The sequence below is a fragment of the Empidonax traillii genome, unplaced genomic scaffold (assembly GCF_003031625.1).
Source record: "Empidonax traillii isolate 1590-97213 ecotype Southwest subspecies unplaced genomic scaffold, ASM303162v1 scaffold419:size1009643, whole genome shotgun sequence".
Lineage (NCBI taxonomy): Eukaryota > Metazoa > Chordata > Aves > Passeriformes > Tyrannidae > Empidonax > Empidonax traillii.
In genome coordinates this window covers 143,849-157,760 of record NW_020955612.1, presented here as the reverse complement: position 1 = coordinate 157,760, position 13,912 = coordinate 143,849, and the positions used below count along the sequence as shown (strand labels likewise).

Genomic DNA, 13,912 nt, shown 5'->3' with positions numbered 1-13,912 from the left:
CTGCTGGGATGACAAACACACTCTCAAGCTGTTCATTTCTCCAGGGCAGAAGCCTTGGTGGACAGGAGGGCCCCATGTCTATACCAGAATATGGTCCAATAGACAAAGGGAACAACTTTATTCCACTGCTGCTGTGCCAGACTGTCACCCTCAACACACACACACACAAATTTCACAGGCCTTGCCAGCCCAGCTAATTGCCCTAAGAGCATCTGTTCTTGTTGAAACTTGAAAAGAAAAGCTTTTCTTGTCCAGATGTGATAAAAGAGGACACACAAAAAAAGGCAGTTTGGCTATGGCAAGGCTGTAAATGTCAGCTCGTGCTCCATTTTGGCATGCAAAGATCAGAACTTGACACTGTCCACATCTAAACTGGGGGTGTATGAAACCAGCACACAAAACATGAACCTGTTTGTGATGAAACCTGTTAAAAGGAAAACATTTTGGTGCATTTCAAGCGAAAATGGAGTCCTTGATTCCCCAGTAACTGAGGTTTGCAGTCCTTACCTCTGAAGCAGTGGCTGCAATGTTGACACTGCTGGGCTGTCCGTTCATCAGGTCCATCCTGCCCACACCATCCGTCTCCAGCCCTACATTTACAGCAGCAGGATCATCTCCAAGGCAACCGGATAACCATTCCTGCAAGGAGCAGAAAGTCACCAGAAACCGCTTGCTCCCGTGTTTCAACCAAGAGTCAGTTATCTAGAACCCTTAACAAAATTAAAGGGCTTCCAAAAACGGCTACACCGCTTCGAGGTGCAGACTTTAAACTCTCACACGTATTTTAAAATTACCTATTTTAAAAACAACACAAACAACTGAAGGTTCCATTGAGATCCATCCCTTACTGGCAGTATCAACTTATCATATTCTTTTCCCTATTATTCTCTATATACCAGGAATCAATATGTAAATGTATGCAGCAGCTCTAACTTAAGGTTAGGTCTGCGACATCAGTTCGCAGCTTTTTCCTTTTATTACCAACTTTAAAAAGTTTATTCCAGACGTTAACTCTATCAGATAACTTTGATAAGGTGCTATCCAATCATTTCCTACCTTATATGTCTCTTTACCAGCTTCAAGTGAAAAATTACCATATCAAAAGCAATTAAAGAGTGCAAGTGGAATTTATACTTTTCTCCACAAATTACCCAAATTATTGTTTGGTAAAAACACCCAAAACAAACAGAAAAACACACCAAGGAAAACCCCACATACTGACTTTTAATGCATCCTTTCAAGAATACTATTACTTTTGATTTCTACAGAGAAAATGTTGCAAAGAAATGGAAAGCTTTGGCACCCACTACAAAAACAGTAAGAATACCCAAAAACTGAAGTGTTACAGCGAGTAAAAATTGGTTTATGCTTTAATTTAATAAGCTCTTAGTGCCCTCTAGTGTGAAAACTACTATAAATCAGCTTCCTTAGGTCTATGTCTGTAACAGGTGTGACTGTCTCCAGAGCTGCTCTTATTTATGATATTCCCTTTAGGTTTGTAGTTTAACTCCAGTATTCCATGGTCTGCAAATAAATGGAGAAGGGGAGTGACAGGGAGCTGGGTAATTCCACATGACAAAATAGTATTGCAGCAGCTCATGCTCTAGGCCTCTAAGGAATGAAATGAAATAACCTGGAAAGTGACTGTCACACAGACAAGCCTGGAAGGCAAGAAATTCCAATATTTAAATAATAAAATATCCTCACAAAAGCAATAATTTTGAAGTAGGAATGCAATACAGAAAGCAGGGCAATGGAAGAGAGCTCGGGGCAAATTTCAATCAAATGCTTCAGCTTCCACTGAATTGGGTATTCCACTGTATTTTTGAGTATCAGCAGTCCCATGTGAGCTGTACTTCTGCAATTCAGAGCAGCCACCCACATTCTACCCTTCCTTGTTTTGGAAAAACTGACGGGACTGTCTCATTCACAGGACAGAGGATGTTGCATTTCACTTTAACATTATACTCCCAGTCCATTTGCTCTAATTAAGAGTGATTGCTCCACTAAAAATGCAATTAACTGCACTTAAACTGGTGTTATATTAACACTTAAACTGGTGTTATATTAACAGAACATACAAAGGGAAAAATACACCTCATCTCTGCCTTGTGGCTGTCACTGCTGTGCTGTCCTTCCCCACCTCAGCTACCCTTCAGATTATCTTGTGGGGAATGTTGCCACATGCCCAGTTCCCCAGTGCCTCTCCCCTCCAGCCTTTCCATTTGCTGGCCAGAAAAGCATGGAAATAAAACTAAGTGATGTGTCACAACTTTCATGTCCGTAGTGACAGCAGAGGACAGAGGCACCACATCTTCAGAGCCAGTTGCAGGCCCCCCCCTGCACGTTCAAAATGGTAAAGCTGTCCCAAGGTAATCTCCTCTGCTAAAAAAATTACCCTTCCAATATTTGTGGGGCTTTTTTTACCTGTTTTTAAGGAAAACTGACAGTTTGCACAACTCCCTCGTAATATGTGGCCCATAATACAAGATCTAAATGTTATATATTGGACCCTTGGCTCACACAGGCTTCAGCTGTTCCCCTTCCCCATATTAATGGAAGACAGCAAGGGGGAGAGAATTGGGAAAGTGTTTCTGTGCAAGAAAAGGCAAAACCTGAAGTCTGGGGTGGTTTTTCTGTGGAAGTATTGGGATGGTACTCTTTAGAATAAATTATGCATATCAGAGAAGCCTGTGGAGTCGGCAGAGCAGCCTCAGCTAAACCAGAGCAAACTAATTCCTCAATTAAGCAAGTGTTAAAGGCCAGTTTCCTAAATTATGAGTCTCACCATCACCCACAGGCTCTCACAGTAACTTCCTCCACGTACTTCCTGACAGATTTCCACCTTAGAGGATTTACCTGGAGGGCACAGCAGTGCTGCACGTTGATCCAGGTTTTCCCTTTATACCTGGCTACTGTGATGGGAATTGAGAGAATTCTGTCCCTTAAGTCAAGGAGGGTTGATACTGCCCACCACGCAAAGGAGAGACTTCTACAAGGCAAGGAAACACTGGATTTTTTTCTTTTTCCTTTTTTTTTTTTTTTTTTAGTAAGTAGAAAATCACTTAAGGAAAAAAAACAAAAACAAAAAAACAGACACCAAACCTGCATGCAAAGGAAACTGAAATTACAAAATAAAACATCTGCCCTCAGGCTGTGCCCTAACAAAGCTGTCCACACAATTCTGTGCCCGTTGCTGCATTACAAGAGTATGGCTGAACACATTTATACTCTTCCCCCACTTTGTATCTCCACAGTAAGCAGCTGCATTAGTACTGAACTGCCATGAACTAACATTTATCAAATTTAAAGTTCCAGGATTTGCAGCATTTGAAGCGTTGTCGTGTTTAGTGCAGTTTTACCACTCCCATAACAATGACAAGTCACAGCAATGGTTTTGGCCAGTGCATCACTGAAGACAGTTATTGAAAAATATCCTCACACTGGAATAATTAAATCATTTGCTTCCTATGCTGCTCTCCTGCTCAACACCAAAATAAGAGGGAAACAGCAGTATCAGAAAGTGATCAAGAGCAGAGCAGTGCAGATAGCACAGCTGGGTGTGTGGAATGACTGTGATAGTGAGTCAGAGAGTTTTCACTGTGTACCCTGTATATCCAATTACCAGAACTGAATTACACTGAGTAATTTGAACTTTCAGTCTGTTTCTCCTCTCCAACTTAATAAATGCCTCTAGGCTCAGAAATGGCATTGAAAGGGTTTTATGTGATGCACAAAATACTTAAAACATGCATTTATGCCAACCTGAAGCCTGGACACGCTATGTGGTATTTTGTTACCTCTTCGTGCCATGCCTACTGTCCAGCGAAAAGCAAACTGAAAATACTGATACAAAAGATTCCTCACACCCAAAGAATGAAAATATCTAGACTGTTGTTGTGGTTTAACCCCAGCCAGCATCTCAGCCCCACGCAGCCACTCCCCACAGTGGGATGGGGAGAGAATCAGCAGAGTAAAAGTGACAAAACCCATGAGCTGAGATGAGACAGTTCAGCAGGGCAGGCAGGTATTCAGCCATCTCCAGGAAAGCTGGGCTCCATCCTGTGCAACAATGACTTGGGAAAACAAACACCATCACTCTGAACGCCCCCCCTTTCCACCCTCTTCCTCGTTATATCTGCGGCCTGGAATATCCCTGTTGGGGTCAGCTGTCCCAGCCACGTCCCCTTGGCCCAATCTGCTGTGCACCCCCGGCCTATTTACTGCTGGGGTGAGGAGCAGAAAAGGCTTTGACTCTGTGTAAGCAACCAAAACATCCCCATGGTATCAGCACTGCCCTCAGCACACACCCAAAACACAGCCCCACGCTGAACACTACAGAGAAAATCAACTCTAGCCCAGCCAGAGCCAGCACAACGAAGCAGGGGCTGCTGCCTTCGGTGAGTTGTTCTGCAGATTCACCTAGGGCTGTATTTGATGGCCATTCCCTTCCTACGACTGACCTATAGATGTCCCAAAGGGGCAGCTCACAAGGGCAGTGCCACAGGGGGTGAGTGAGCACAGCTGACTCCTCTCAGCACAAAGGGAACCAGAGGGTGTCCTTTGTTTTAGACAAACAGCTCTGTCAGAGGAGCGATCAACTGACTGGATCACAGCTGAGTGAATCAACCAGTGGTGTAAGTGCTTCTCCCTGAGTTCATTAAAAAAGTGACTGTGTCCCAGGGTTATCCAGAGCAGCGTGAGGGAGTGAACACACACGGCTCTGCCCAGAGTACAGAACTAAATAACAAAGGGATTTCAGAGAGCCTGAGCTGCCTTCAACACACATATTCCTCCTGGTGGCTGGGGACACCAGCGGCATCACACTGCTATTGTGTTCCCACTGCTTTATTGCAATTATTGTATTTTGCTAAACTGAACTTGTAGTTATACTTCGATCTCAGTATATTGTGTATCACATTGCTAAATCAGAAATCCTCTGTAAGAGCAACTGTATTCAGGTTGTTAATTTGACATCAAACATGACACCCCCTCCATGTGTGAATGTCTAAAAGAACCTGGCCAGGGAGTGTTGGGCTCTCCCAGGTGTCTAACAGAACACCTACACTGCCTTCCACAGCAGCTGCTCTTGGCTCAGCTTGGGTCAAACACTGTCCCAAAAATACACAGAAATACAAACAGCATTTTAAAAGACAACTCTAAAGTTACATGTAAAACTTCCCGTGAGAGCAGTGCAAAAGCTTTGAGGAAACAGCCACAGAGCAGTTTTGAAGAGTCATGATGACCAATATCCTCTGTTCTTATTCATAATGTCAGTACAAAGTGTCACTTGTTTTGATCACAGATCCCCATTAGGAAAACAGAAGTGCCTTGCATGGATCCTGATGGACAAACGTGCAGAGCCACTACCGAAGGCTTTGGGGACCAAAGAACAACAAGGACCAAAAAAATCAGTTCCAGACACAATGAACCCGAGCTCCTGATCTGGTGGAAACTTCTAAAGACTAAAAGAAAACTTACTGTCAGAGGCAGTAAGGCAAAAGCTGAGACAACTGCTAAACAACAACAACAACACAAGGAAAACAAACAAATAAAGTCAAGAAATCAAAAATATTTACAAAAACCCACAAACCATACACTCCATTCCAAAACAAAATACAACCAACAAACAAAAGCTCCACAATGAACAAGAAAATCACCAACGAATAGGCCACAGGACAGAATGTTCATCCAACTACGAAAACAGATTCTGCCAAGTAAAACCAAACTACACCTTCCAAAATGTATCCTTCAGTTTTACACCCAGGTCACCACAAAAGAAACCCAACCAGGTTACTCACTGTAAGAATAAAAGCAGTATGTACACAGGGACGAAGAAGAAAAATGAAACTCACCTAAAGCCATGCCTTAATTCAGTTTTCAGCAAGCAGAGTAATATTAAGAGGTAATATAAGACAGCAAAAATGATAAAAATAGAAACTACCACAAAAGAGAGGAAATAAAAGCCCAAGCAACTAATTATAACCCCATCCTCCTGCAGGAAATTTATCACTGAAAATAATAAAATCCCAGCCCTGGAATCACACACACCACAAAATGTGCAGACACAGGAATCTTGGCAAAGCGTTGGGTAAATTGCCATGAGTAAAGACTGAGATAAAGGGCACCAGTGTAAGGCACACATCGGGCAGAGGCATGACAAAAACAGATAGGGGAGCTTAATATTAGAGAAGGAAGAGATTACCTACAGTTATTAAATATGCAACACCAGTGCAAATATTAGAGCAATAAAACATTCGGCAGTACGGGAAAGCAATAGAATAGAGGACAGATAAAACTATCTGATGGACAGAAGAATAAAAAACTGAAGTCGATCGTTAAAGGACTCTTGGAGCTGATCCCTGTAAAAGTTCTGAGTTTCAGCTGGAAACGATGCCGCCAATGCTGTAAGCACAAAGAGCCACAAGAGATGTTTGCAGGAGTTATGGGCCAACACTACCTGCAAAACATTCCCAGGGAGACACTGATGCTGCGCTCTGCAGTTCTGGTCACCTGGCTGCTAAAACATTTCTCAGTGCAGTGTGTGCACAGCAGGGCTTGCAGGCTCTCTGGAGGCACCACTGCAGAGGTGCAAACCAGGAGAGCTCAAGCTTGCTTGTGCCACCACACTGAGGTCTGCACGAGGATACACCTGCCACCATTAAATATCAGCAGGGCAAACCAGGACTGTGAGTGAAAGGAAAATTTACGCTCAAAATCAGAACACAGCAACCGGATTCTTAACAGTTTCCAGAAAGCATCAGTAACAGCAAAAACCCCAGAGCTGCCTGAGCTGATCCTGGACTCCTTCCTGGCAGGAATCGTGTCCCATGGCTCCTGCAGCAGCGGCGCAGCTGACCCAGTAACACAGACTCCTGCTCTCCCTGGTGTGATCAGTCCTGCTGCAAACTCAAAGCACTTCTGTCCTCACACAGATCACTTGTGCCACACATACATTCCTTCCCTCAGCATCTGCTGCACAACAGTCACAGCAGCATCAGCTGGTTAAGCTCCCAGACAGATGAAATTAGAAACCACAGAACAGCAAGGAAGAGAACAAAGATGCTTTTGATTATGTTTGACACTGAAATTTTAAATGAAAAAAGAAAGAAAAAGAGAGGCTTCATTTAAATGTGTTCATTTAAATTTACATTTTCTCCTCTCACCTTAGAAAAGGCTCTACCTGGACAACTTAGTAAAATTGTTATTCTTTAAGAAGCCACTACCCACACACAGCACTTTCACTATCACGTCCATGCTCCTGTTCTGAACAGCAAGATCTTATTGGCTGCTTTTATGCATCTCATTCCCTGACTTGGGGGTAGCAGAGGAAAGAGAGGTAACATCAAGGTAATACATGGTCGGGTTTTGTCTCATTCATATCTTAGTTTCCAGCTGTCAAGATCTCTTCTCCATGGTGCTCCAGTACCCAGTGCTCTCCTTTTTAATCTTGAGAACTGGTACAACTTGTAGCTCCCACTTCCTCAGATGAGATCAATTAAAAAAACAAAAAACAACAAACCAGAGTATCCTTCTCCAGGGCACAAGCTACTCCCTCACCAAACCCCATTACAAAAACCAAACCATTAGCTGAGTTTGTGATCAACTTGCAGCAACACTCAAGAGGTTCAGCTCCAAATGGAAAGTTTCCCGGGGTAGTTACACACAGATAGGAAGGAGATCCTTACCCTTCCGACTTCCACACTCAGGAGCAGCTACTCCTCACAGCCAAGGTTTCACTGGGAGATATTCTAGCACAAGGCAACAGATTGTAGCACCAGCACTGGTGCACAGCTGCAAGCAGTGGCAGATCCAGGCCCTCACACAACGCAGGCAGGAAGCAAACAGAGGGATCATTGCAGGCAACAAATGGAGTAAGCCAAAAATGTGAACATGTGCACGTGATATTTAAGTTTAGCCTGAGGTCCTTGGCTTTCTGCTAACAAAAGGTCTCTCCAGCACACTTGGAGTGTTAAAAGACAAAACAAAACGTAAGTGTAGCGAGTAAATAACTGCACAAAACCTGAAGAAGTTTGTGCTCACAAACTACTTACGAATTATCAGGTCCCCAGCACTTGTTGCTTCAGAGCTCACCAACAAGCCTCTGTTTGGTGGTTCTTTGGAAAGGACAGTGCACAGGAGAAAGTTTTATTCCTTTGGATCTGGCTCCTACTTTACAACTGCTGTCAGAACAGACTGAACCTCAGAAGTTATAAGACACGGTTTGTTTTACTTCCCACGGGCCAAAACAGTAAGCACGAGGAAACCACATTATTTTAGAGCAGGAGATACATCAAAAGTATAACAAGGCTTTAGCCTGCTCAGTCTCCTCTGCAGAATTCAAGCCTACCTGAAGTTTAGTCTGTCTGAACAGCAATTCTTCTAATGCCTGAAGAAGAAATCCAGGTTTGCTCAGTGAGGAACCAGAGGAGGATCCTTCCCCACCCCAAGGACACAAAACAGGAGAAATCACAACCTTGAGACATTTCTGAAAGATAAGAGTCACTGATTTCTCTTTTCAAGAAGGAGAAGCAAAAAGAGGGCAAAGAAAATAAATAAGACAAACTAGAAGCAGACATTTTTAATTAATTAGGCAGTTCTAAGAGATGATAACCTTTCCCCAACTGGCTTTTCCAAGACCTCACCACGTGGCCATGCAGCTCAGTTTTGTTTGCAAACAAGAGGAGCAGTAAATGATTAATGTCCTCTCGATTAACTGAAGCTCAATTTGCAAAATGTTTTTATTACAGGCCTAGATGTGCAGGCACCACATCAGTGGAATTAATAAAGGAAGAACACATTTGTGGACAACATTCTGCACAGGGAAATCATACTGAAGAGCATGTAACAGCAGAGCACTGAACGTTGCTAGTGTGGACTTCAGGATCCAAATACTCTTTTTAGAGGTATTTAGATCCGTGTTTTCCCTCTGCTTGTGGATAATCCCAACAAAACATAAATAGGGAAGAATCATTAAGACCGTGCAACAGCAAAAATATCACAACATATTCCTGTTTGTGAGCCTCTGAGAGCTGCCTTCCATACCCTTAGTTTTAATTTTACTTTTTAAAATTATTTTAAACAAGGCAACACTAACAATTCCAGCAGAAGACAGATTATAACCATCTACAAATTCACCCATGCAGGTCGCAGGTGTTCTCTCAGAACAGAAAAAGGGCTTCATGGGAAAAAGATTTGGGGAAAATATATCAAATTTTCTGTACAGCTCCACACTTGTAAGTCCTGAAACAGGAGATGACAACTGACAGCATGAGTTTTGTTACTGTCAGCTGGATACAGGAACGCTGACACCATCAATCCCCACAACTCCCACGCTAAAAGCACAGATAAGCACATACAAGAACTGATTCTGAGGATGCAGACAATGCTCTGTGTGAACCAGCACATCACACATGGATGGAAGGAAGACTCCAATACCCATGTGACTCGAGGAAGTATCTTCTGTAGGCATTAAGTGCCAGAGTCAAAACTGTGAACGGTCAAATCAAAACCAAGATGGTCAAACCATCCTAGGACAGGTTTTTAACAGTAGGAGGTGAGAAAGTACCAACCAAAGCTGCTGAGGAACAGCCTCCAAATCCATTCGTTCTTTTCTGCACATGGCACATCAATATTCACCGTTGCTACAGAAATGGTCTAACAGGAAAAATCTACTGGCCCAGGAATTGCCTGTGTTTGGTACAACTCCTGAAAACTACAACAGGCATTTGGGGAAGAGCTGGATCTTCTGCCTGTGTCCCTGTCCCCTGCATTCCTCCATGGGAGTGTGTCCCGCCCAGAGCATCCAACTTCTACAAGTGAACAACACACAAACCAGTAAATTATCTACCGGAGCATCCACATCTTCCCCACATTTCTAACTCCCTTTGGAAGGGCCTCGGCAATCAGGCAACTAACAAGAGGGCTGAGAAAGACCTAAATATTAATATTAAATGCTTTTTTTCACCCAAGATCAGTCAGCAACTGACCCCCACAGCATCTGCCTAATAAAACATGACATAAGAAAATGAGCAAATCCGAGTTAATTCAGATACAACTCCAACAAAGTGAACCTTGTTTCGGTGTTTAAGAACAATCAGGCAAATCCAGAGGATTTGTCAGCGACTTGTTCAAAGTGTCTGAAACTGGAGACCAACCAAGTGTGTTTGTTTTGACTGAAATCCTTCAGAGTAAACGTCTTCATGAAGGAGGACTGTTTATTTTAAAGACGGCATAAAACCTTTTTCTTGTTATCATAACAGAAATGCGCAGTAGCCCACAGGGCAGCCTTGTCTCTTTATTACTCAAGGCAGACACAAATTTATTTGAAGGCCTGAGATTCTGGTAAACCCACCTTACCGCTCTCTGCAGTAACAACAGCAGTTGAATCACCAGCAACATCTAAATGTGATTTCAGGTAAATGGGCAGTATCAATGAGAGCCCTGCTGGAGCCATTTCTAAGCCATCTATCTACATTATTGATGAAAGGATCTGCTCTGAAAGGAATGACATAATAAATACCTACAGAGTTTGTGTAACTGATTTAGAATACAATGCTTTCCACAAGACATCAGAAATACACTGAGATGTAGCCCAAGCATTAATCTGAAGAGCACAGCTGGCAAAGAACAAGAACCAACTATGCAAAAACACGAATATACCTCTAATGGTATTAAAGGAAAGCATCAAATTCTTGTTACAAAACAGGGGGAAAGACAAACTACAGGGAGAGATTAATGACATGCCTTCAATACAGTCTGTCAAGCAGGATTTCTAGGATTATTCCAGCACTGTGAACTCAGCACAGGATGTTCACAAGTGATACCCTACCCAGCTACCTGGATATTTGAGCTATTCAGTGGATGACTGGATAATTACCACTCAAACATATCCTTAAAGCTTATGAAACGCAGCTGTGTCCATTTCTGCCAAATCAAGGAATGCAGACATTAAAACCTGATCTAAGAGCAGGTATGTGCAAGCTGCTCCAAGAGCGGGGACAGAGGCAGCCCGTACATAATCCAGTTTTGACACAGATTTGGAGGAGAAAGGTGTTTTGAATGTAAATCAACTTTTACAGCAGATGGTGGTATTTCTTCTTAAGGAAGTCATGGCCATTTAACGGTTCATTTAACTAAAATGAGAATTACATTCACCTTTGTGTTAATCTTCTAACTGATAAAAAGTAAATCTAGAATGCTATAATGCAAGCAAGTCACAATTAGGAGTATAAAACCCACGATCAAGTGACCATTCGGAGATGTTAACTGCATCCTAAAAAGCTCAGACTGGCACCTTCCGAAAGAATCCCCTATGAACTGCTACTTATGTTGGTACCAATGGGCAAAATCTCTAATCTTTGATTGGAAAATGCTTTGCTTGCTTTTTCTTGGATTGCCAAAGCCATCCCAAGTGATGAATTGCAAAGCTCGGGGAAACCACAACCAGAATTAAAGCAAAGGTCCCCAAATCCTGGAACACCGACCAGGTGAGCTTTTCTGCTCCTGGCAACTTCTGGCAGGACACCTTGCAGGAATTCTGCCCTTAATTTAGCACAGAAATCTTTCCCCCCCCCCCTTCTACAGAGAGGGATCTTCTGGCCCAGACTAACCAACAGCACTGGTTTAGTTTTAGCAAAGCCATCAGTCATTCTGGACAAAGCAGCGAAAGCCAATTTTTCACCTCATGTAACTGAAAATACAACACCTCTCTGAGACCCTGCCGTGCCCTGTATTGCTGAGTTACAGCTAAAAATATAAAAAATAAAATTCAATAAAAACTGAAAATTCAGCTACACAAACAAACACACAGCACAGCTAAGATGAGCATTTTTGCTGTCATGCAAGATTCACCTTGAATAGGAGGAAGAGCATAAAAAAAAGGGCTGTGACAGAGAGAACTGAAAGGAATAGTTTCTAAGTATTTGGAACGAGTACCCTAAGTTACTGTTTGGACAAGGATTTGATCCTGCTTCATCATTATTGACATCAAATTGTCCTGGAGGTACAAAGAAATCTGTCAGTGAGAAAATGTAAGTGGACACTGCACACCAAAGAGGGAGCAGCCTTGCTTTTGAAGCAACAAAAAAGCCCCAGTGAAGAGAAAGTTGAGTTGGAAAACAAGGTGAGGTGGGAGAGCTGAACAGGGAACTCAGTTAAAAATACTTTTTAAATTAAATGAATTAAGATCTTTCAGTGCTGTCTCAAAGCCAACATCAGCCACATCAGTGAATTAAAAGAAACAAAACACAAATTAGTAACTCCTTTCCCCATTCCATCCTACCAAGAAGTGAGCTGCCTCTTCCCTGCTGAAAAAAGTCAATACCTTGGCTACACTTTGAAAATCCTTTCATCTTTTAGTTTCACATTCAGCCTGCCAAGTAGGGGAGGTTCATGCTGGTCATGCTGTTATTTAAACATAAACGAGAGCCAGCCACATCATAAATAGGGGATTAGAACCTCCCTGCTGAAATACTGCTGAAGTCACCAGCCACAACATGGTTAGTGTGTTTAGGCAGGTGAGACTTTTGAAACAGCTTTATCAGTTGAAAGCAAAGATATTTTAATGACTTGTACAAATTCATCTTTCACTACCTCCAAGACAACAGAGGAAAAAACACCTCAGCAAAACCGGCAAACGCAGCTACCAATTTAAAAGCAAAATTCATGCAGGGCTTTGCAGGACCTTTCTGACAGAAGAATCCGTCACAAATAGCAGAGTAGGGTTTTCCAGGTGAGTTGTGTGTGGCTCATAAGCCCCACAAATCTGACAAAGCCAGCAAACATCAGGCAGCAGGGCTGCTCCACCAGAGGCTGCTGCATAAACCACCCCCCCTCACCGAGGAACGGAGCAAATTCAACATCAATTCACTCTGCTCAACCCAGCCCCAAAAAACAGCACAATTCACAAACGGCATCTCCAACCTAGGCAAGACCCCTTTTTCTCTTCCAAGACGTGTTGTCTGATTTTGAGGATTGTGACATTAAAAAACATCAGCCTCCTCAGCATTAGAGGCAACGCTGATTGAGAATTCCAAAAGACAGCAATTTTCTTCCTGTAAGCAAAGCACTTCTACCAACTTCAGGAGAATCATCGATACAGAAAAAGCCACAGAAAAAGCCACAGAGAAATAGAGATCAGCAAGTCTAATGAAAAGATCACAGAAACACACCCTAGTGCCCTGGGGGAAAAGAGATATCCAATTCCATTAATGACTTGGAATGCAATAGGGAAAGGAGACACCACAGAAAGAGCCCAGCAACAAAGAGTTCAGTTGCTGAAGCCCATCACTTCTCCTCACCTTCCCTCCCTCACTCTGAGTAAATTCAAGATGATAGCAGCGACATTCAGCACCAGGCACGCAGAAACGGGACACCCAAAAGCAACGCAGAACTCCAGCACAGCCCAAGGGAAACCTGGCTTTTCCTGTTCCCTGGAGAGCCCTCACCTCTGCCCGTGCCCTTTAACCCAATGCTGCCCGATTCTGTTCTCCAGACTATCATTTCATAGAAAGATGGGACGAAAAAGTATGGAAAATCATGGAGTTTTTTCCTAGGTTGTGAAAATAAGAGCTAGCTTTAGAAACGTAAAATACATACAGCTGAAATATGGTTCTAGGCTGTTCTGCAACGTACCTTTGTTTACAAATGAGAGATTTAACCAAAGTTTTGTGGGTGCAACAGCTCGGCAAGACATCTTTCACATTAGCTACTTGCATTATTAATCAAACAACCTTCCCCTTTTAGCAGTATCACTTAACAGAGGCCAGCTAGATTTCTGTGTCTAACAGCCTAGCACAAACACTGCACCTCTCTGAATTATATCACCATATAGATCTGCACAAGAGATTTCACATTTTTCCAGAGCTATCCTTTATCAGTAAAGGCTTTTTGGCCTCAGCAATACCCTTTC

General features: G+C 42.8%; 1 protein-coding gene across 3 annotated transcripts in view; it reads right to left on the bottom strand.

The window, feature by feature from the left end:
- RALGPS2 (Ral GEF with PH domain and SH3 binding motif 2) overlaps positions 1–13,912 on the bottom strand; it is a 96,293-nt gene that overhangs the window by 73,698 nt on the left and 8,683 nt on the right. For 2 of the 3 annotated variants that reach the window (XM_027894174.1, XM_027894173.1), the window contains one exon: positions 508–639. In XM_027894174.1, the coding sequence (XP_027749975.1) occupies positions 508–564 (57 nt within the window). In that variant the 5' untranslated portion in view covers positions 565–639. Of the gene's footprint in view, positions 1–507; positions 640–7,166; positions 7,234–13,912 lie in introns of those variants that run through there. The other variant, XM_027894175.1, reaches the window with a different exon arrangement.